The sequence below is a fragment of the Mirounga leonina genome, unplaced genomic scaffold, assembly GCF_011800145.1.
Source record: "Mirounga leonina isolate KUSES-001 unplaced genomic scaffold, KU_Mleo_1.0 Mir_93, whole genome shotgun sequence".
Lineage (NCBI taxonomy): Eukaryota > Metazoa > Chordata > Mammalia > Carnivora > Phocidae > Mirounga > Mirounga leonina.
In genome coordinates, this window is record NW_023270854.1 from 38655760 (window position 1) to 38681110 (window position 25351).

General features: G+C 33.9%; 1 protein-coding gene across 1 annotated transcript in view; it reads left to right on the forward strand.

The window, feature by feature from the left end:
* CCDC178 (coiled-coil domain containing 178) overlaps window positions 1–25351 on the forward strand; it is a 375512-nt gene that overhangs the window by 215664 nt on the left and 134497 nt on the right. Inside the window, exon 18 of the mRNA XM_034996280.1 lies at window positions 21166–21315. Coding sequence (XP_034852171.1) covers window positions 21166–21315 — 150 coding nt within the window. The remainder of the gene's footprint in view (window positions 1–21165; window positions 21316–25351) is intronic.

A 25351-nucleotide genomic window follows, 5' to 3' on the forward strand; every position in this document is an offset into this window, starting at 1 on the left:
TCATTTATACTGTGACTACTTAGAATGCACTAACCCCAAAGAATAGCTGTTAGCAGATTTCTCTCAAAGTAAATTGAGAAAGTACCTGGACTGATACAGAATCACGGATCCCTTGAAAGTACATAAAAATGCAGGAGGAAATGATCTGAGGTCTTATAATGAACTATGAACTGACTATCAGCAATGTAGTGTAGTAGGAAAAAATAGCCAAACTACACAAATGTAGCCTTGCAGAGATATGTAGAGAGAGAAATACAATCTCTGCCCAGTGACTACTCACATTTTAGTCAGAATTCTATAGGAGGCTTTGTGGCTGAAGAAAAATTCAAAATTTGGGGAGTTTTTCACAGAATATTAAGGTGATCAGAGTATGAGAAATAGGAACTTTAAAACTTGCTATTACTATTGTTTCTAATGGGGAAAAAAGGATGTTGAAAATGAACTCTTTCATAGGATTTTCTTGCAATAAAGCTGTAATAAATTCTGGATATAGTACATTGCAATAAGGCAAATTACATAAAATAGAACTATATTGAAACATGATACTTTTATACTAATATTTGTAAACATTAATGCTTTTGCCATCCGTCTGTGAGTGCAATTTCTGGATATGAAAACACTGGGACTAAGTCATTAAGGAGTATCAGAGACTAGGATCAATTGGAAAGATACTGTCCTAAAGGCATTTAAATTATATATATGTATAAGTAACTGCTGTCATGTTCCAATTAGCCCACACATTGCCAAGTTTGTGACTTAGAAATTTGATGGAAGATAGATGAACATGGTGAAAAGCTATTTGCCTCATATTCTACTTCTGGATTTTTCTGGGGCCTCCTTTAACTTAGGGACAGATCGGTAAATATAGTTATTAATCTTTAACTAGTAATCAATTAATAACAACTAAGTGCTTCTTAACTGTTAGTAACCATTTCGGAATTCACAGTGTCCAGTTTTCATTGCAATGTTCTTCTCACTTACTGGACTCTCTCCCTTCCAGCCCCCAAGCTACCTTCTCACACATTCTTGGGCTTCTCTGTGGTGATCTGGACCACTAGGGTCCCTCTGGGACAACATTCCCAGGACAGAGGCAGAACCCTGTGCTGCAGACATTCTCTGGTATCTGGACTTTTCCTCCCTCTTTCTTCTTTTCGCCTTATCTATTGAAAGAGAGAAGGGATCCTCCAGTTATTTTCTCATGAAGGTTCACATCTATTTCACCTAGAAATAAACCAGCCTCTTCATTTGAGTAGCGATGATGAGGGTGGGAAAGGAGCTATCATAGAAAATCATTTGCTGCACTCACTTTTCTTCTTTGTCAATCTCCCCTAATAGGTCAAAGTCCAAGTGCATTCTATTTAAAAAAAATTTCCCCGTGGAAACTACCAAGTATTGTCTATAATGATGTTGGCTCAGTTTTCTGACAAAGGGACTAACACAAAAATTCGAATGCTTTTTATTTTTCTTTTAAGATTTTACTTATTTATTTGACAGAGAGAGAGAGAGGGAGAAAGCACAAGCAGGGGGAGCGGCAGGCAGAGGGAGAAGCAGGCTCCCCGCTGAGCAGGGAGCCCAATGCGGGGCTCGATCCCAGGACTCTGGGATCATGACCTGAGCCGAAGGCAGACACTTAACCAACTGAGCCACCTAGGCGCTCCTTGAATACTTTTTAATTCTCATGTTCTACCTGACATCTGTAATCACTAGCCTGTAAAGAATTTTAACCAATGACATTAAGATGAAGAATTCAGCATTCCTTTAGCAAGCCCTTGAATTATAGGTTTTTATATATGTGTGGAATCTTGCAATTTCTATAACTTAGCCAAATAGTGTCCCTTGCATTCAGCCCGAAAGCCTCTCAAATAGTAGCCTGTGCCAGATGTTTCTGAGGGAGTAAAACATATAATGTACCTAATTTTGCAAAACTACACAATAGGTAGACATTTCTTTCTCACCCCAGCTGGTGATCAGTTTATGCCCTGAAGCTTGGAGATTTATAGCCCTTGTAATTTTATCCTAAACAGAGTAATTGCAGATGCTCTTCCATTGCTATTATTTTAATTAGTGATGAAGACTTTGCCAAGATGTTGAATTTCAAGGTAATGAATTTCATCTGGGTAAGATCTGGTAGGTAGTTGTGACCATCTCAAGGTAGCTTTTATCCTTGCAAATTATTTTCTTATCAATTTTGGAGTTTCTATTTATTTAGGAATTTTACCCCAGCTTATTCTAAAATTATTTAAGAAATGCCATACCATTGACAAGTCTCTTTACAAAAACATGGAAGTCCAACAAAAGAAATATACACATTGTTAACTTTAAAGGTAAATGTGTTTTAACATTATCAGAGGTTATTGATTTTTAACAGATAATTTGCACAAAACAATTCAGTGTGCATAAAAGTACAAAATAATTTTCTTGAAGTTTTACTGTTGGGGAAAACTAAATTATAATTTAATTCATTGTGGTTTCCTCTCAGCAGACTTTTAATCTTGTTGAGTGTGGGTTTTCTTTTGTATTTTGGTATTCCATGGAGAATGAAAAAGAAAACCTTAGGTAGAGTTGGGTTTTAAGGAATTTTCTTACAAACAGAGGTCTCTCATCAAAGACCATAATCTTATTTTTGTAAAAATAAATAAATAAATAAACTTTTTTAAATCCTTGGTTTTTATGAATAGAAATCAACTTAGGCCTCAGCTTAGTTATTTCATTTATAATAGGTGTGCCTTTTAATCAGCATGGATTTTCTTAGATGTTCATGTTTTCCTCTGTGGAAATGCAGGAATTCCCCCATCGTCTTCTGTTTGTCCTGGCCATAAGTGCTTGTGGTAGGGTATAGGATAATCACCAAAACAAATGGAGCGATAATAATAGGGAAGATGTTTGGAGCCCAAGTGCTGATCTTGTTCCCCCAATTCATATGATGAACCCGACATTAAAGCTAACTGGCTATGAAAGCTAACAAAGTGAAACTTGCAGTAGACAGCCAGGGTGACTCTGCTGTTGTACACTCTTCTGCTGAGTTCTTCACTTTATCTTTCAGGAAAACATAATCTTACTCCAGAATTCCATCACCAGGCAAATGAATGAATGAATGAATGTTATATAGCAGAAAATAAGGGAGAAAGAAAACTCCAAAGAGAAATTTTTAACTAATTGTTTCAGAGGAAACTTAACTTTTGAATATAATTAGCAGGTTTAAATTGGACATGATCATCTAGCTTCTATTTTGAATTTTCACTTATTCTTTCTTCCTAGGTAGCACAAAGGTTGAAAATAAGAAGAAATTTAGCATATGACATTACCTAACAAAGTGGGGCAGAGAATTTGGCTAGCAGTCCATTTCTCTATATGGAAAACTGGAGAGAAACTTAGACTATGCTTGTACTGATCTGAGTTTGTAAAAGCCAGAGAGCTCATTTTAGGAAGCTACGTTTAGACTAAAGCCATATAAAAATTGTGATTTTTTTTTGTCTTATCAAAATATGAAAAATACCAGGCTCATTATCCACCTTAAATGTTGATACATAATTTGTGGATTTATGAAAGCTGAATAGTTTGGTATGTTTAATACAACAGTTTGGTTGTATTAAAGACTTATTGTATTAAAGACTTATTGGTTTGAAACTTTCTCATTTGTCAGTTTTGGCAATTTGGATAGCTTTAGGGAAGAAAAGCTTGCTTAAGTGTTCAAGAAAAATAAAAGTACTAGGGAAAAAGACTAAAATTATATATCTCATTATAATTTTATAATGAGATAAAAGTACTAGGGAGAATAAAAGTACTAAGGAAAAAGACTAAAATTATATATCATTATAATTTTATTAAATGGAATTAGAATGAACTACATAATAATTGACCACTTGAACTTTATATTAATAGTCCTTCTTTATAGTTTACTATGCATTTTCACTTCCACTCAGTTATTTTATTTTTATAACCACCATGTTAGGCAGTGGGGCAAATTTTATTATTCTCATGAATGGAGAATAATAGTAATACACAGCTAATACACAATAGATTTTGAGACCTGTCATTCCCATTATATCTTACTGCTGTCCTCATATTAATTATGTTTAAATAATTTTTTTATATAATCCATGGAGGAAAGTAAAATGTGTAAATTTAACTAATAACATGCAAAATTGGGCAAGGGGATGTTTGACCTACCCAAAACCAAAGCAAGCAATTTCCAGCCTTAAAAAATTCTATAAATATAAATGATCACATTAACAGTAAAGGAATAAAAGGATCAAATAATAATCTAAATAGATTTGTGAAATTTTTTTTTTTTTTAAAGATTTTATTTATTTGACAGAGAGAAACACAGCGAGAGAGGGAACACAAGCAGGGGGAATGGGAGAGGGAGAAGCAGGCCTCCCGCCGAGCATGGAGCCCAATGCGGGGCTCCATCCCAGGACCCTGGGATCATGACCTGAGCCGAAGGCAGAAGCTTAACGACTGAGCCACCCAGGCGCCCCGAGATTTGTGAAATTTAAAGCCATTCGTGATAACTAACAAACTAGAAATAGGAAATAACATGAGAAAAATGGCTTTAGAAGCTGCAGTTATCTGAAAACATTTATGTATTGGAAGTCTAATGGATTCTACAGATAAATGCTAAAATTAATTCATGAATATGAGGGAATCAGTGGATTGAAAATAAATAAAAATTTATTGTATTTCCATACAGTAGCCATAAATAACTAGAAAATAAAATCTTAAAATGGATACTATTTATAATTGAATAGCTAAACCTCAAATGCCCAGGTATATGTCTACCGAAACATATAGAAGTATTCTCCACAGAAAACTACAAAACATCTCTGACAAAAATCAAAGATATTCTAAACAAATGAAATGATCTACTAAGTTTATGAATTAGAAATTTCAAGTTTTAAAGAATGTAAATTCTTCCCAAATTAACTTATATGTGTAATGGAATCAAAATTAAAAACTCAAGCAGAATTTTTGGAAATTAATGCATGAATATTCTGAAATGTATAAGAACTCCCAAAAGGTCAAGTGTAGTGAAGACATACTTGAAGAAGGACAAAGTTAGGGACTTACACTACCAGGTATCCAGATTTACTCTAAGGCTACAGTATAAGAAAGTGTGCTATTGTGCAAAGATAAGAGAACAATACAATAGAATACAGGTTCCAGAAACAGACCCAGAATGTAAACATGGCCTGTTTATTTATAAGAAGATGCCACCAAAATAGTGTAAGACAATGTATTGGAAAATAACTGGTACAGAATCAATAAATGATACATGAGTGATTAGATATCTATACTAAAAAATAATCTTGACCTTCTATTTCACAACATATATAAAAATCAATTCCACTATATATGTAATTGTGAAAGGTATATAAAGCTTTTAGAGAAAAACATATGAGAACATCTGATTTATTCTGGAATTGCCAGAGATGTTTTAAATAAGATACAAGTACCAACCATGAAAGAAAAAGTTCATAAACTGTACTCTTTTTAAAATTAAGAACTTCCGTTGATCAAGACACCATTAAAGAATGAAAAGACAAGCCACAGTTAGAAAAAAACTACTTAGGATACACATATCCAGCAAAATTCTCTCATCCATAATAAATGAGGAACCACTAACAAAACAGTAAAAACAGGCAGCCTAATTAAGAAAAAATAGCAAACACTTGAAAAAAATCACTTCGCAAAAGGGGCTATACAAATGGGCAATAAACATATGAAAAGGCAGTCAATATAATAGTCATAGAAATGCAAATTAAAACTATCGTGACTTGTCTCTAAATACCTATTTAAATAGCTAAAATTTAAAAATATAGATAAGAATGTAGAGTAACAGGAACTCTCAAATATCTCAGGTGGGAAGATACATAATAGATCCCCCACAAAAATTCATTAACAATAGAATGGATAAATTGTAGTTTATTCATACAATGGAATAATATATAGCAATATAATAAAGTGTTGCCACACAAATAAATTGTGGATGAATCTAACAGAATTGATATTAAGCAAAAGATACCAGACTCAATAATATGTATAATATGTGATTATAATTATATGATGATTGAAAATGAGCAAAACTTGTGTGTTGGGAGTGTGGTTTATTATTAACTGAGAATGGACATGAGGGAAGCTTCTGGGGTGATGGTTACTTTTTCTATATTTTCATCTAGGTGATGGTTATATAAGGATTTTCATTTATAAAAAAACTATCAATTCTTTTAACTATGTATGTATATTGCACCTCAAAAAATTTAAAACAAACCAATGGAATTAACATAGATTTTAATGAATAGAAAACACACTTGCCACAACCTTTTTATAAAGGATATCTACCAACTGCAAAAATTTTGCATTTTTTAATAAAACAGAATTGAGGTGAGCATTGAATATATATTCCAGATTTAAGAGAATACAATAAAATTTCTTTAAACATATTTTGCCATTCAGATGTTTTAACAATTTTGACAAGCTTATTCTCCTTGTATTATGTATGTAGATACAAAAACCATATAATTATCTTAGAAATCCAGCAATCTGCTTATATTTGTAATAGTTGGTTAATATTTCTGAAAGTTTAAAAGATCACTCACCCAGCAGTTTCTTAGACTATCAAAAGTTATAATGACTGGTGGTGTATAAATCACCATACTTGAATCTTACTTGTAGTAAGTGCATCTGATGTGGAAAGAGGGGTCAAGCTGGACCTGGCTGCCACTGGAATGAAGAACAAGAATGTTGTGCCCTTACCACACCAACTGACAGCTCAGAAATAATCATGCAGAAACAGACCCAGAACAGCTTTAAGAAGGAAAAAAAAAAAGAACTTGATTATTGACAGGGATGTCTTTTTTACTTGCTGTGTTTTGTTTTTAATAATTTATCTCGCACAAATAATGTCTCTAACAGAAGGGCGCTTTTTTTTTATTATTGTAAGTTGAATTCCTACTAATTTGAGTAGAATTTTTCAAAATGAACATATTTTTCAAAATCATTTGCATGATCAACTATCAGCAGACAAGTTAAGCATTTAAAAATTATTAACTAGGGAGTTTTGTACTTAACAGAATAGGACATTCATAATATACTTAAGTTTATATTTAATCATTATGAAGAAACATGTAACCATCAAATTTTCTTCACTATTTTAATAATAGACCTTTAATATATAATCAATAAATTGTCAAGTGAATGAATAAATGTATTTCAAAATAGAGATGATAGTTTAATCTATCTGGTACAGTTAACATAAGCAGAAATTTACTTAGGAGCCCATGGCATGGTCTATATCATGTTAGAATTGATTTTTCAGTGGTTATTGACATGCTATAGTTACTTCACACATTGACAGAATAAATGTTTTATACAAAATAAATGAATTACTTAATAGTTTTAAAAATTCATTTATTAATGAACTTGTTGCAAAGAAGATTCAGTGCTTGATTTTCCATCATTAAACAGTTTCTATGCAGCATATTATTAATTTTTATAAATCTAGTACCTAACACAATACCTGAATCACCATGGTAGTTTTATGTTGCTGCCCTAATAAATTAGTGTGAACTTAGAACCTTAAAATAACAGTATTTTCTCACACCTCTGTATGTCAGAAGTCTTAAGTGAGTCTCATTGGGTTAAAATCAAGTTGTTGCAGGCTCCATAGAAGCATCTGTTTCAGATTGTTGGCAGAATTCAGTTTCTTGTAGTTGTGGGAACAAGTCCCTATTTTCTTTCTGGCTATGGGCAGAAGGCCATTTCTACCTTCCAGAGGCTGCTTGCATTCCTTGACTTGTAGCCTCCTTCCATCTTTAAATGGGGAAAAAGAGATGATGGGTTTCAAGTCTTGCTCTCATTTTAAATTTGTCCTGCATCTTCCTTCACATTCTCTGAACTTCAGTCAAGAAAGATTCTCCAATTTTAAGAATTTATGTGATTAGATTGTCTCACCTAGGTAATCCAAAATCATCCCTTCAGCTCAAATTCTGTCCTTAAATCACATCTGCAAAGTCTCCTTTGCCATGAACAATAGCATATTCATAGGTTCCTGAGATGATAGCTCTAATAGTTATCCATAAGAACCCCCCAAGGACACACTTCTGAGGGGCTGACTTGATCACAGATGCCTGGAAGAATAGACGGCCTTCATAGACTTCAGATAGCTTCCATGAATGTAATTTTATTCAAATTTAAGCTCATGGTTTCTTCATTTGGGGGAGTCCAGATTTCAGCACCTAACAGCATATGAATGAACTGATTTCCACATGAGGGCTATGCTCAGGCTAATGATTGCTGTGGGATCAAAGAAAGGTAAAAACTGGGCAACATTGAATGTTTCAGAAGTGAACATAGCATTTTATTCCAGTAGGCTTGCCCGCCCTTCCCTTCGTTCCTTCTTCCCTTCCCTTCTCCTCCCTCCCTCCCAATTTTTCCTGGAAAAATTGAAAGAAAGGAATTTTTACAAGGGAGGAAAGTTGGTCTGACATTGGCAAGGGTATGGGACAGGAATGGCACTTGGAACGTAGGACAAAGAAAGGATGAACCCTATGAAACTGAGTAGCTCTGCCTATCTCATCTGAAGAGAGAGCAGTGTATAAAGTGTTGTTTCAACATAGAGTACTTCTCCATAATTAAGTCATTGAATACATGGCAGATTTATTATTGTTTTGTTAAAAAATTGGGGGGATGAGTAATTTGAATGCTGGTATTGTATTCTTATTTACTACTTTTGTTTGTTTTTAAAGATTTCATTTGTTTATTTGAGAAGGAGAGAGAGCTTACATGTGTAAGCAGGGCAGGAGGGAGAAGCAGACTCTCCACAGAGCAGGGAATCTGATGCGGGGCTCAATCCTAGGACCCTGAGATCATGACCTGAGCCGAAGGCAGACGCTTAACCCACTGAGCCACCCAGGCGCCCCTCTTATTTATTTAAAGTTTTCTTTTAAAGTGTTCATATCCATCTGCAACCAAGAAGATCCTCTGTATTTTTTAAAAATCAACTTATAGTTCTTTCTTGTGAAACTGTCTTACCATTTTTTTTTTTCATTTTAATCTCCTGAGTTGTGAGAACACAGCTTAGCAAAGTGTATAAAGGCAGCAAAGCAGGTAGTTTAGATTTGTTAGTCTTCCAAGGAAAACCTACAAGTAAACTGGAATACAACACAGAGAGATTATACAGTAAAATGCTTTTGCAAACTAGGATTTAAAGAACTGGAAACCTTATTATTTTTCTCAGTCAAAATGTAAATGGGTAAATTTTAACGTTTTTATGTTGTAAACATGAATTGTGAAATGTTTCTCTACAGAATGAAAAAACACGTAAAATGCCATCCAACTATAATAGTCTGAAAAGTTCACTTATTTAAGAACATTTGGCAGGAGTAGATCCTTAATGAAAATAAAAATCATTCATGTTCGGCCCACCCATTTCCTCTGTCCTGTGTCAACAGGGCATGAGTATAATATAGTTTCATTCATCCATTCAATAATGTTTACTGAGATACTACTATGTACTGGGGCAAAAAATTAGTAAGGCACAAAAAGTTCATAGAAGTGAGGAAATTTATACAAAGATATTAACTATAATAAATAATAGTGATTGCAGTGACAGAGCTATACATAGTACAATAGTATAGTGCTGACTGGGCTTTAGCCAGTGCCAGTTTTCTAAGAAAAGTTAAAAATACTAATCTTTACACATTTCACCATGTATCAATACATATATGTAGTATTTGCTATCAATGAATTAGGAATGACTTCCAATAACATTATAAATGCCAGGTTTATTGCTTTTGTGTCCTGCATCCCTCCTAAAGAGATTGTAGCTTGTTCTACATTTTTTCATTCTTTGGCTTTCTTCATATCTTTAAATCGATTAAACATGTAAAACTACTTATGTGTAATCTCTGTATAAGAATATAATTGTATTTGTCCTATACTTACTTAAGCAAACTTATTGGCACTCTTGTGCCTTCCTGCTAGGCTGACATGGCATACTGATACAGAAACATAAACTATCTCTAATCAACCTTCCAGAAAGACAAACATTGTCAGTTTCATTCATTTTTCACCACCACTATACAAATTAATATCTTGCCAGCTTCAAAACAAAGGCAGCCATCAAGTGAATTGTACAATATACATCTCACCTTTTTTTCATTGTATTGGATTTCCATGAAGTGTCTTATAATCTGGAAAAAAAATACAGGGGCTGCTCGTATCCCAGATGTTTTTCATTCTTTGAGACACTTCTGTTTCTCTGCCATAGTGTAGAAAGAAGTGACTTGGAAAGAACAATGGGTTGAGGAAATGATGGGAAGAGAAGATAGTATCTTCAGGAAGCATGATAACAAGGGAAATTTAGTTGAATGGATTCATGCTTGGCAAACATAATGAGGATGAAGAAAAAGGAAGAAAAGAGGAAATAGAAAAAAAGGAATAAATAAATTGAAGAAAAACAAAAGGTGAGGAGAGAAAAAGAAGACATAGAGGGAAATAACCATAAATTTGGTAAATAATTATAATGACAGATTTCTTTATGCCTTCATTTGCTCTGACCATGACTAGTTGATATTCAGAATAAATCTTAGGGTTGTAGCCCTGGGGGACCTAATATTGCAGAGATGTATTTCTAGAGTCGTTTGGTGTTTGACTTATTTTAAGGGTTTTCATTAAAATCCTGGAAAAATGTGCAAGATCTAGGAACCCATCCATTTAATCATTTTAAGAGACAATGGTGTCATTGCTGACTATATAGAACCTACATATCTTCCCATTTTCATTTATTTTGCCACCCCATACCTTTAATGCCTAGTTATTGTTTCTTTCCACCTCTCATTGGTACTTTTCATCATGTGCTGAATTATGCAATATTTATCATTCTGTTTCTGTCTTGTGTACTCAATACTATATTTTAAAGATCATCCTGTGTTATATATAGCTAGTGCATTTCTTCTAATCACTTTATAGTCTTTCATGGTAGGTGACCACCACATTTTACTTAGCCATTCTGCAAATGAATGGACATCTATGTCACCTGCAAAATTAAACTTTAACTTAGCAACATAAAGTTAATTATGGACCCCCAAATCAGAAATCGCAGTAGAAAAATGAATAGACCTCTAGCTTCCTATAAAGCAGGACCTACATGAACCACATTTAATTGAAGAAGGTGTGGGGTAGATACATTCAGACATTATTTATAGTATCTTAACAGCTCTGACAACTCTCTGCAAAGTTATTGTGTCCATTTTGAGAGCACTTAAAAAGCTCACAAGCGGGGCGCCTGGGTGGCTCAGTTGGTTAAGCAACTGCCTTCGGCTCAGGTCATGATCCCGGAGTCCTGGGATCGAGTCCCACATCGGGCTCCCGGCTCGGCGGGGAGCCTGCTTCTCCCTGTGACCCTCTCCCCTCTCATGCTGTTTCTCTGTCTCTCTTTCTCTCAAATAAATAAATAAAATCTTAAAAAAAAAAAAAAGCTCACAAGCATCTCATTATTTTAAAGGACTTAGAGACATTTTTGAATTATTAATAGGCTATGTCTCCTTAGTATATGCCTTTGCCTGAAAAACAAAATGCTTTTCAGCAGTCTTTCTGTTTGTGCAGGTATAGTACGGCCAAAATCAGTCTTGAATGAGAGATCTAATTTGGAACTTTGTTTTTCATGATACTAATATACTAGTTAAGGGTCTAGAGCAAGGGTTAGCAAACTTTTTGTATAAAGGAAAAGCTAATGGATATCTTAGGCTTTGCGGTCCACTCAGTTCTGTTGCAGTTACTCAACTCTGCCACCACAGAGGAAAAACAATCGTAGACAATATGTGAATGAATGAGGTGATAGTGCCCCACTAAAGTTTATTTACAAGAACAGACAGTGGGCTAGATTTGGCTGGAAAGGCATAACTTGATGAAACCTGTTCTAGAAAGTGATTTTTTTTCCATATTGGGATTAAATTATTTTGGGGACTAGATGGGTCTCAAGATGAGTATTTATAGAAAATTGCCTTAGCTATTTTTAATCCTATTTCTACTTGAGATCCATCACAAAGGTTTAGACAGTGCCCCAATATGAATAACAACATCAGGTGATTAGAGATGCTCATGATCTTTTATTTATCAGTAAGGGGAATATCTAATTGAGAGGATCAAAAGAGAAAAAGCATTAGTCATAATTCTATCCATAAGGATATTTTACTAGACTGCAAATAATTTACAATACTTTTCATATTTGGCACCTCTGAAATTGCTCCTAATGTTTTCTGACCCCACATTCCTAAGGAAAGGACACTGAAGCATTTTTTAATATATATATTTAAATATAAATTGTATAAATTAAATATATATATTTAATTCCAAAAAATTCTTCTCTCTGTGAGCATCCAGTTTATTTTGAAAGACTGATGTAATTCTATAAAGTATTCAAAAATTAGAGCATTCACACATATCAATCTAGAATCTTAAAGGTCCTGTAATTCACATTTAAGAGTAGGAAGTGGTATAGTCCCAGAAAGGGTATTAGGCTGAAATCAGATTGTATTCTAGCCTTAATGCTGTTCTCTTCTTGTGTGACCTTAGATAAGAAATTGATTTCCCTGGCCTCCATTTCCTCATTGACAAGTAAGGATTTTTGAAAAGTTTCTGTTCCTTACAGTCTTGTAATAAATTAATACTATCTGTCTGGAGTATGAAAATGGCTGTAGCTGTGAAGAAGGACTTTAATTTTCTATTTCATGTGCATCTCTATTATTTGTGTGTAATATAATCAGCATGCAATATTTTATAATGGATTTTATAAAGATTTTATAAGTGGATTTTAAAAAATATTTAAATTCTGATATAACATGGATGTGGCAGTGAAATTGGCATTCAACATAAACATTTTCAAAAGTATACATTTGCTACAAATAAAAGGTGAGTTCAGATTACTTGACTATAGCAATAGGAAGTTCTAAAATATCATATATTTTAATTTTTCAATGAATTTTGCATTTTGCATTTATGCTATAATGTATGTACCTGAACCTCTTAGATCAGTCTCACATTTGTAATAAAGTTTCTAGGTACTGCTCTTACAGTTTCTGCATTTATGTAGTGCATTATTACTTTATGATAAAGTTAGTTGATAATTCCTTAACTCTTTTTGCTGACGACCTTTTAAAGCTGCATAATTAGAATAAGTTGTGGTTACTGTATTGGAATCTTTATCCCATGGGCCAACAAGGCAGCACATTAATTCTCTGCATCACCCACTCCATGTCCAGTGCCATCAGCACAAAGATATTATTCTTTGTAATTACATAAAGAAAGGGTCTATTTAGTGTTAACTGACCTTTCTGTGACTGATCAGCCTTTTCCACCAGTGAAGTAGAAATGTATATCATTAAAATGTGAGTAAATAGGAAACCTTTCTAAATCTTAAACTATTCAAATCGGGAGGTGCATATGAAGAGGAAATTGCTCAGTCTTTCACATGATATGGTGAAAAGAGTAGCAGATTTTAAATATATATTTTAAAATTTGACAAATTGAAATATAATTGAATTACAAAAATGCATAGAAATATTTAATAAGGAAGTAATATACAAATGTTTCTGTTTAACAATCTTAATTAGAGGACACATTATTTAACTCAAGGTTAAAATTTAAAGTTTACTTAATAAGTAGTAAATTTATAGGAGTTATTATTACTGTGGTTTATCACTTACAGAGGACATACATGTAATCATGTAATTGTATAAATCATGTATTTTACCTTGAAAAAATTCACTGGGGTATATAGATTATGTGACACCAATTTTTACTCTCTTTTCTTATTACATAATTTGTTTCTCTGATCAGTTATATTGGATACTTTGAGGGACATGCATTATATTGAAGAAAACTGGTCAGATAGAAATTCAATAGCTAATGTAAATGGCATTTGTAAAGCATTTCTTAAAGCCATTGAGTAGTTTATAGGAGAAATGCTACAGTCAACATGGATGAAAATATTCCCTTTTTTAACATACACCCACACTGATCATGTGATTTTAAATATTTAACAAGTATCTGTGTTTCTAGGACAGATTTTCCCTGCTGATAACACAGACAGGACCCTGTATATGAAATATATTCAGAATCTGTTTTTAAAAAAAATGACTCTTCCTTGGAACTTTGCTCATCACTTTCACTAGAACTGATACCTCATGGAACTGCTATCATTATTTGGATATGTCTTTTATCCTTCTTCATGTATGATGTATTCTGATGTAGTTAGCTTTGTGAGTGCCTCAATTCCCTTATCTGATTGCAAGCTTCTTCAGCCCTGAAATTATGTATTTTTTCATGCTAATATCAATAATTCCCGGTCAAATATATACAGTGAACAGCATCTAAAAATAATAAGGAACGAGCAGGGTTAATACAGAGTATTAATACTCAATGGATACTTCTCAGTTCTTTAAGAGGCAATGTCATAGTATCCATTGGTAAACTTTATGAGTAAATTGACAGCAGCTACATTTGTAACCCCATCAGGGAGCTAAGATAAGGAGTCCTGTATGTTGTCATATATATATATAGTCATGTGTGTGGGTGCTAGAGTGGGGTAACTAAAAAAGTATTCCCCTGGACAAGGGCAGGGACAGGGCTATTTGACCTCTCACAGTGTCCCCAAGAGTGCTTTGTGTATACCAGTTGCTCAGTAAGCATTTTGAATAAATTAGTGAATAGAGAGCATTTTGTCAAACATGATAATATATAGAGTCTGAGGCATGTAACAACCTTGATGAAGAGGACTGATTTGTTCATTTAAAAATCAAGAATATTCAAGACTAATTATCAGAGAACTCGTGTTGGACAAGAGACTGGTTTCCATGGCAGCACAGACAAGGAAGTGGGTCCTGGGAGAGTTAGAACAGTTATTTGCTCCTTTGAGGCTTCAGGGTATTGACACATATCATTCTTACAGACTTGCTCCTTGGAAACACTGGGGAGAACTCTCATTTTCTGTAGTAATTGGTGTATAGATTTTAAGGGAACAGCAATACAATAATGCCTCAATGCACATAGTAGGTGATGCACCTAATAATGTATATGCTTTCTCCATGTCTGTTATATTGTTAGAGAATTGGCATGTATTTTAAGCATTTGTGTTCACCACACTAATTCCCATGAATCAAAGGGAATGCTTTTGAAGTGACAATGTTCACAAAGAGACTTCAAGCCTCTAGGTCTCCTTTATTCTAGTCTATCCCCTGCACATTCCATGAATCAGTCTCAGTACTGTTGCCTACTTTAATAATATCAAAGCATCACTGCTTGCAAACTGCTAATCCAATGCCCTAAACTGGCAGAGATGTGCCAAAGGCATATGTGGGGTTTTAATAGTATGTTATCAATGGTTTAATGCATGAGCATATGTACAAGATCACGTGCTACTGAAACACTGATGCTTGGAATGGAGCATTATTTACGATGCTTTGCATCAGTGGGATACTAAATATATAGCTACTTTTCATTGTTTCCCTAGTAATATTTTAAAGCCTAGAGATAACAGAACATTTAACACAATCCATGAAAGCCTAATTCACAAGTCATAGGTAACAACAATCCAATAGTCCTAAAGGGGCCATAAAAACATTCCTCTCGATTGACTCACCCAAGTTTGCTCAAATATATATTGACCCATGTAGCAGGAGAGTTCTGATCCCTGCCAAATAAAAGACTGTTCTAAGATTCAAATCGCTGATTATTTTTTCTATGAGGCCTTTTCTGACCCACTCCCCCATCTAGTAGAGCCAATTCCACCTGGTAGAATTGATTACAGATACTTCAAGAAATACCTTGAATAGACTTGTTTATTCTTCTGCCTCCTCCTACTCTAGCCTCTAATCCCTGGTGAAAAGGGTCATATTCTGCTTATTAATCCTTGGGGTAGCCATGGAGCGGGACCCAGAGAATAAACTTACTAAGGGTTTGCTAAACAAATGATTGAATGAACAAAAGGTAAATATGAGTATACTCTGGAGTAAATTGATCAATGAATACCACAATACAGTTTTTGTTTTCTGGGAGTTCTGGCAGGAAGTCAATCCTTTGCAACCATGAGACTCCAGAGAGTGTGGTGCAATCTGTGTAAGAACATGGACATATGTGGCACTAACAGCCAGCAAAGCCCCGGTGGGATGCATAAAGAGCAAGGAGCTGTCCGCAATAAACTATTAATAACCAAGAACCAGGCGATGACAGATCATCAGAAAAGATCACCTGAGGCAGCCACACATGATCATATCAGGATGGGACACTTAGAATTAGAACTGGGTCAAAGATGACAACTCTTTTACAATATGTAATTATAGCCCCTTTGCCTGGCAAACTGGATCCAAATGCCTGTATTAAGAGTAACTGAGGGTATAGAGGACGCATTACCATAAATGTAGGTATGGACACTAGGACTATTTTAATAACATTCAAGTCTTTGTAAATAACTATGTAGGTCTTCTACATATATGTGTACAGTGCAAATACTTTAATCATAAGCATCTCTCTAGAATATTTGGATCAAGTTTCTTTTTTGTAATCTCCTTTGCCATTAATCCATCTTAAATTTAAAAAAAATGTTCAAATGTGTTTAGATTTTCTCTAGGATAAGTGTATCTGGCTGAACTTCCATCAGGGTCAACAGGTAACATTATTGCATCAACCATAGTCCAGAACTGTGCAGGCCTCAGCTGTAAAAGTCTATGCACTTGGGCACTTGGTCTTGTCAGTGAATGCATCAGTCCTAATCAAATCATGGAATATGGAATCGTGTAGGTAACAATAGCAAACAAACAAAAACAAAAGCAAAACAAACAAACAAACAAAAAAACCAAGAGACTGGTTATATATAACCAACATACCCATATTGACTTACAATAAAAAGTGGTTTCCAAGGAGACCAAGTTCTAGTGTCCTTCAGCAGCTCATTTTATTTATGTCAACAAGCTGTGTGTTAGCCAGATTATAAAAAGAGAGTTGCTTGGTGGAAGTAGGCTCAGAACAAGGTAATTCTGTTATTTGTTTAATATCATTAGGTTTTATAAAGACAGTGCTGTATAGTGTTGAGTGCTGGCTCATGTTTACAAAAGAAATATATTGGATGGTAAAAAGACTTGGTCTTTGCATCCAGCCAGTCTGCCTGGATGCAAAGCCCAAGTCTCCACTTAATATGTGTGTAATCTTGCACAAGATGTCTGGGTGTTTCAGTTGCCAGGGTTGCATAATACATACCCCCAAACTTTATGGCTCATGATTTATGTGCCAGAAGTTTGAACAGGATACAGTGAAGCCTGCTTGTCTCTTGTCTCACGCTTTCTGAACCATGAGCTGGATGACTTAGAAACTAGGGATTGGAATCATCTTCAAATGACTCATTTTTTCATGGATGATGCTGACTGTTCTCTGAGCTAGGACTGTTTACTGGACCACCTACACTTAACTTCTCCTTGTGGCCTGGATTCCTTACAATATGGTACCTGGTTCTAAGGATGAATGTCCCCAAAGAGAGGCCGGCCAGAAGCTGTGCATTTTTTTTTTTTTTTGTTTGTTTGTTTGTTTGTTTGTTTGTTTGTTTGTTTTAAATAAACTGGCTTCTTTAAAACCAGCTTTTTTAATAAACTAGCCTGGAAAGTCACATAGTATCCTTTCCACCATACTCTTTTGGCTGGTGAAACCACAAGTCTGCCCAGGTACAAAGGAAAGAGAAATATACTATGCTTCTTGATAGGAAGTAACAAGACTCTGGAACAACATGTGGAATGAGAGTATTTCTGTTGCCTTCTTTTGGAAAATACAATTTGCCTTACTTGACTTTTGTTGCCTTTGTTTCCCTATCTGTAAAATGAGGATAATAATGTAACAACTGAGATGACTGCTATTGTCTCACTTCTTTCCATTGTGTGTAGAATTCATAAGCCCACATTCAAGTTCAGGCCTATTTCTAAGTTCTTGTCTCTATGTCACAGGGTGAAACATAAATAGATGAGCTACTGTTTTGTCCAAAAAGAACCCAGTTCTCTAATTATAATTCCCTATTCTTTATTTGCCCAGTGTGAGAGGGAAAGAGAAGGGAAAGAGTGAGAAAAATAAGCTGAAGATGGAGGGAAAGTCCAAGATGAAATCCATTTAAATCTTATTTAAAAAATAAGAAGGGTCAAATAAAGAAGAAAATGGAGAACCTAACATTTGTATATCTCGGGGTCTCAATCTGCCTTCAATTTTGAACATTTTTGGTGACAGAAGGAGAAGCCAGTTCTTTTTTTAGGTATGGTTTCTCAATACTTTGGTGTATCATGGGCTAATTAGGTAACCCCAGAAAAATGCTATGTATAGTTTCAAGGGGTTCACATACCTTGTGAAAGTCAACGATGCACCCAGAGAAAAAACTCTTGCTAAGGCTGGACAATGTGGTATATCCTTAGAATAATGTTCAGTGCAAAAACATATTGTGTGAGTGCTCTTTATATACTTCTTTCAAATCTACCTCTCAAGTAGTATAATATCAAGTAATATAAATTCTACATTCTAATTATATATTTGTGTGAGTTTTAATATAAATCTTTCCCACAAGACCATCAATTTTGGAGATTCACCATTATATCCTAGAGCTTGGGATATAGTAGTTATTAAATTCAAAGTTTTGAATAAGTAATTAATGAAAATGAATGAATGAATGAATGAAATAACACTGTAAACTCAGAGCACAATTATTTTAACCCTCAGAGATCGCAATCAGATTTTTCTTTGATGGTTTTAGGAACAAAATTTTTTTCAAGCTCACATTTAGCCAAGACCTTAAGTAGAAAGATTCTACTGGTAAGATTCAGCTGGATTTGAATTTAAAAGCGTGAAAAGTCATCTTATTTCTCTTGTTAGTTTCTTCTTTCTTCTCACCCTTTTATTATATTTCTGACCCCAACTTTTGTGCCCTTGTTAAATATCTTCTACTGTTAATCTTTCATAAGCTCTTCACTCCAGTAGTGGTAACATTATTCCCATGGACATATTTCCACCAGTATCATTCCCTCTTTGTTTCATTCACATGTAATAATACTATTGGTTAAAATTAAACAAGTCAAAGTTGTAAGGTTGAACCACAGTTAAGCATAAAAAACATTTTCAAAGAGTGTCAGTAGAATACCATTATTTAATATTTTTATAAACCTATAACTTCATCGCACATCTGAAGGTCACTGACTTTCAGGAATAGGTAGTGAAGTGACAAATTCTTCTATAAATTCATTATTGAGAAATGATAATGTAAAATGTAAAAAATCATGACTGATGTAACAATGTTTTGAAGATTCATTGACATAACTGCACAGTTTGATTTCTTGGTATCTAATTATGGCATATAAAGCAGTAAGAACTGGTATCATACAGAAATTGAAGGTATATGAATTTGGAAATAAAACTGCATTTTACACAGTGAGCAAACCATAAAGTACCAAATATATCCTCACTAAAGTTCCATTAAACAGGCTTGATGTAAATCCCACAACTTTTCTACCACTTCTCTCAAATGCAGTGTTTATAGTAACCATCTAGGGCTTGAAAGAAATGTAATTGAGAAGTAGAATACCTCAGGTATCAGGGTTGTGCTTACGTTAAATCAAACAAACAAAAAAACTCAAAATGATTCCTCCTCCTACCTTCAGTAGAACATTTATCAAAGATCCAACTGAATTACTTGAGGCTTAGATTTTAATAAGTGTTAAAATATCAAAAAGAACTATAACGATTTTTTTTTCAGAATTATCCCCACCAGAGTAAAATACTCATATATATTTGGTCCTCCTACCAAAAGATAATTCTGTGTGATTTTAGATAAGTTTATTAGATAAAAGTTTCTAAAGTTTGAAACTACTATGCCAGAATTAGGACAAGGACATTTAAAATGGTTCTCAGTTCATCATTTTGGCTTTTTGAAAAACAGCTATGACATAATATTCATCATTAGGGATCAATATGGATACCAGGCTTTCATGAGAAATATGTTTATTGACCTTAATAAATCTTCAAGTGTGTAAATACAGAAATATTTGTACAGGCAATTTTCTGCTGAATTGCATTTCGTCTGCACATTCTCGTATTGCAATATATTTTTAAACAACTTATACTAAAGGTTTGATGTGAGAGCAGTTTTCTCAAGGAAACATTTTTAATTGCTTCACAATGGTTATTTTTATATCTAGTTATTTAATCATCATTATCATCATTATGATTAATCCACATTTATGTGTTTTGTAAACTTTTTGCTACTATAAATAAAGTTTTAGTGAATAAAGCTTTTTGCTTAGAATAAATTTCTATAAAATGAACTACTAGATTAACAGGTTTGAAAATATTTAAGGCTGTTGATAAATTCTGTATTTTTTGAAGCACCAGAGAAAACTGTATGTGCTACAAACATTAAAAAGAATCAACAACTAGACTGAATTCACACATCTAATTAAAAATGATAGCCCTATTTGCCAATTGGTAGCCCCGAATTTGCCAATTGTTAATATTACAAAAGTTATATTCTAAGGGATTTGTATTAGATAATACATACATTTATTTAGTCATGAGGGGGTGTTATAAAGTTCTCAACTACTCACAGATTTAACCTTTAATATAGCTAAAGTACAGTAGAATCGAATAATGGCTCTCTCATGGTACTTCTAAATGTTGAGTTCCTTGTCTTTGTCTTTTACCCTTTAATCTTCTGTGTTTTCAGTGAGTGTCACCACTCTGAACCTCTTGGAAATAGGATTCTAAGCTTCCAAGTGTCTTCTACCTATTTGAGCGTTGGGGTTTGGGGAAAGGAAAAGGGGGTAGTAAACTGGAAGAAGGCTCCTAGGAAGCTGAGTGGAGCATCTCAGGATGGAGTACTTCCCGAGGCATTGTGGAGGGAGGTCTGGGAAAGAGGGAGAACAAAAATCAGAGATACTCTGGTAAATCACTGTTCAAAAAAGAAAGAAAAGAAGTAAGTGAATCAAGAAAGAAAATTATTAAATCCAAGGAGGATATTGGTGTCAGAGGAAGCACCTTTTGACTTTATTTTTTTCTACAATATGTAATACAATATTTGTAGATAATTCAAATGATGTTGAAAAAATTCAAGAAAATTAAAATGACTTTAAATATATATTTATCTTCTAGAAAATACAAGATGATTCTCTAGAAGAAAATCTACGTTTAGCTCAAGAATATCAAAAATTACAGACTATTTTCTTAACAGAAAAGGACAATTATTTCAATCTATATGATAGACAGTTATCACTTGATGCTTCAATTCGAGATAAGAAACAGGTAGGTTTTCTTATTTTTTTTAAATAATGATTTACTTGACATATGTACTACAAAAAGTAACAAGTTGTCAGTCATGGGCTCTCCAATCTCATGGTGATCCTTTATATGCCACCAAATGGCATGTGTTCTTCTAGTAGAGTTTTGTTTTATGTTTTTATCAACTTTGAAACTCAATTTTGAATAGATATGTGAGAAATGAAGGAACTTCGTGTCTAATCCACCATTTTATCCTAATTTTCTTTATTATAACCTGGAATACCAAATTTTTAGAGTTTATAGATTTAGATATATTATCATAGACTTTGAATTTCATTTTTATCTATAGGTAGCTTTTCATGATATGCCTCAAAATCTTCTTCATGTTTTATGGGCTCCAAATGTTGGTTTCTATTTTCTTAACAAATATGAGTCTTAATTAGAAACTTGGTTGACCCTTTGTAGTTACTGGAAATCAGTAGAAATTCTCATATATATTATAAAATCTTCTGTAATAGTAAAAATAGAAAAGTAAAACACATAATATATCAGAAATGAAAAAGGAAAGCGAAAGCTCCATCACTAGTGTTAAGATATGGCCACTTCCTCTGTATTCTTCCCCAGATACTCATTGGCAAGAAAAATCATTTCCCTTTGAATTTTTGTTTCTCCCCAGAATCTAAATTTCAAAATATAGAGGCATGATTATTTTTTTTTAAAGATTTTATTTATTTATTTGACAGAGAGAGACACAGCAAGAGAGGGAATACAAGCAGGGGGAGTGGGGAGGGAGAAGCAGGCTTCCCGCTGAGCAGGGAGCCCGATGCGAGCCTGAACCCAGGACCCTGGGATCACGATCAGAGCCGAAGGCAGACGCGCTTATCGACTGAGCCACCCAGGCACCCCGAGGCATGATTATTTTTTAACAATCTACCTAGTCCTAAGAACCAGTAGACTGCTAATTAACCTTTTTTCCTATTGTCACCCATACTACTCTACCATAAATTAGTTGTTTAAAATTCCAGTACTGCGCGCCTGGGTGGCCCTCCCCCCTCTCATGTGCTCTCTCTCTCAGTCTCTCTCTCTCAAATAAATAAATAAATAAATCTTTAATAATAAATAAATTAATTAAATAAAATTCCAGTATCCCTCCTTATTGTGGAATATTTGGAAGTTAGAAGGCCAGGACTTGAGTGCAATCTCTACCACTTACTAGCTCAGTGATCTTGGCAAATTATTTATCCTTTCTGACCTTAGTTTTCTCATCTGTAAAATAAGATATACCTCAGAGGAAAACTGATAAGGAATAAAAAGGAGACATCCATAGTTATTTTGAAAACAAAAGGGTACTATGCAACTCTATTACATTGATCTGGTATGCTGCTTATAAACTCCCTTATGTTTCCCATCCATCTACTCTCGTGTGAGTTAAAGTTTCTGAATACATTGAAAGAAAGAGTGTGTATTTTTCTTTTAAAATTAGAAGCAAGATGAAGGTAGATTAAGAAATAAATGTGTGTGGGAGAGAATTGATAATGTAACTATATACCAAAATCTTAGTGTCCTCAAACCACGTGCAGGATTCAAAGAAAGGACATCAATGGAACATTTGTCCAATCACTTCATGCATTTGACATTGTTATTGAGGTTAAACATGTTCTATTTGTTCCTGATAATTGAGGAGGAGAAAATAATCAATGGCTATACTGTATTTCCTTTTCTAACCAGGAGGGAAACAAAAATAAATTTTATGTATACTTGTTATCAGTTTATATAGAATCCTTTGGTGGCAAATGATAAATAGACACCTGCATAAATAGTGAAGAACTTATGCCTTTAAGAGAGATCCATAACACCGTATTCCCATAGTAAGAATAAAATTGTCTTGATGTTGGAATTAGAGCAAATCATGATTCAGGATTAAAGGAGTGAGACCCTGGTATGAACAGACAGTGAGGTATGCTAGGAAATTGAGTTTATATTTGTGATGATCCCTCAAACGAATCACTTTTAGCACACCTGTTTCAGGGAAACTTTCAAAGATTTATTTGTACTTCCAATCATTTTTCATTTCCATCCTTCAGCGATGGAGGTCATTAAGTGCAGGCTGCCCTTGTCAGTGTCATGTAGGATCAATTTGCTGCAATGGACAGAGAGGCCTTATTGATGCTGTTAAATCTGTCAGTGAGAAATCGTATGTCATTAGCGTCTAATGCACTGCTTACAGGATGGAATTTGGCCATCAAAATGGAAAAAAACCCTTTAATATTTTAGTCCATTTCTTTGATATTGCAGCATTTCCCATATTATATATATGTATGTTTTAGTCCTTTGACCAGTTTAGTTTTGGGTACACAAAAGCACTGTTCAACCTCTGATTTCCTTGTTTAATTTCCTTGTCATATAAAGTGGATCTCACTTTAAGGAATTTTGTGTATTATTTTTCTGTTTCCTGTTTTATAATAACTTCATTCCTTCTGGGCATAGAGTCCTTTTGGCATGGTAAATAATTACATTTTGATTTTTGTGCTTCTTATGGAGTATTATTCTCTCTACACAGATTTCGTCCTTTTTTGTATTTTTAGGCCAAGAGTAGCAAAAAAAGCTTAATGGAGGAATAAAACAAGTTAACTATAAAAAATAATGTCCCTTTCCTTAACACAATTTTATATACAGATGGTTCAAATGTTAGAATGCTATAGTATTACTCTTGGTGATAAAATTATGTCTCCTTCCTTTGCACATGTTACTTGATACTTTCCTGTGCTTTAAATTTTTGAAGTGATGAGTATTTTCCCCTTTAAAAATCAGAAACAAACAAAAATGACTGTACAAAATTCCTGTTTTCCCTGTTCATGGGTAATGATAGAATAGAATCCAATCTAAAACTTTTCAGATCTCAAAATTTAAAATAACACTAAAGGGGAATAAAAGAAAAATATCTGAAAAACAGGTTGTGTTTCTTTGTAAAAATACATTTTCATTATTTTCATTAAAAGATTTAAAAAATGTTTTTCTTTTTTAAAAAAAAATCCATGAGTATGTTGATAAAATCATGTGTTTGTTTTAATTGCTGTCTCAAATTCTTCAAGTCTGCAAAGAAAGGTGAGCTAAGCAAGCATACAAATGTTGATGTGTTCTGTTGGCTGAAAACATGATCCCTTTCAAAACTGGTTAAAATGTATTTTTAATTCTTTTGTAACCCACTTGTGAAGCTTAACCTTTGCCTACTCCAGTTCTCAGTACTTTCAAACTAAGGGAATACAAATTATTTCAGAATCAGTCAGCACTTAACAAGCACTTATATGGGCCTGGTATCTGTGCCAAGCAGTTTGCAAATATTATCTTTGTAATGTCCATTAGTAATCCTCTAAAATTTTTTATTATTATTATAATCATCTCCAGTTTAAGATATGGAACTGAGATTGTGTCACAAGGTCATCCAAGTAGAGGGAACTGACTAAGATAGGAATCAAACACAGGATTTTTAAAAACCCAACCCATTTCATAACCATGACACTACGCCTCTACTATAACATTATTAAACAATCCTATACTGTCTCATCAGTCTTTATAAAGCATGTAAAAACCAAATCAGTCATGCATTATGTCGCTAGTGTCCAACTGAAACAGATTATTTGATTCACTAATTGTTTTTATAATTTTATCTCATTGAAACTGCTTTTTCAATAATGATTTTCTTGTGGGGAAAGGTCTACCACCTATTTAATTAGAAATTATTTAATTTTCATAGGGATTATAGATAAGTTTTGCAATTCTAAAATTGTAAAATTTTTGAACTGGAAATGCCTTTAGAAATTTTACCCATCTCCTTAAAAATAGAAGATTATTTCACCCAAAACCATAAGATACCTCAGAATAAAGCTAACCAAAGAGGTAAAGGATCTATACTCTAGGAGCTACAGAACACTCATGAAAGAAATTGAAGAAGACACAAAAAGATGGAAAAACATTCCATGCTCATGGATCGGAAGAATAAACATTGTTAAAATGTCTAAATGCTGCCCAGAGCAACTATACCTTCAATGCCATCCTGATC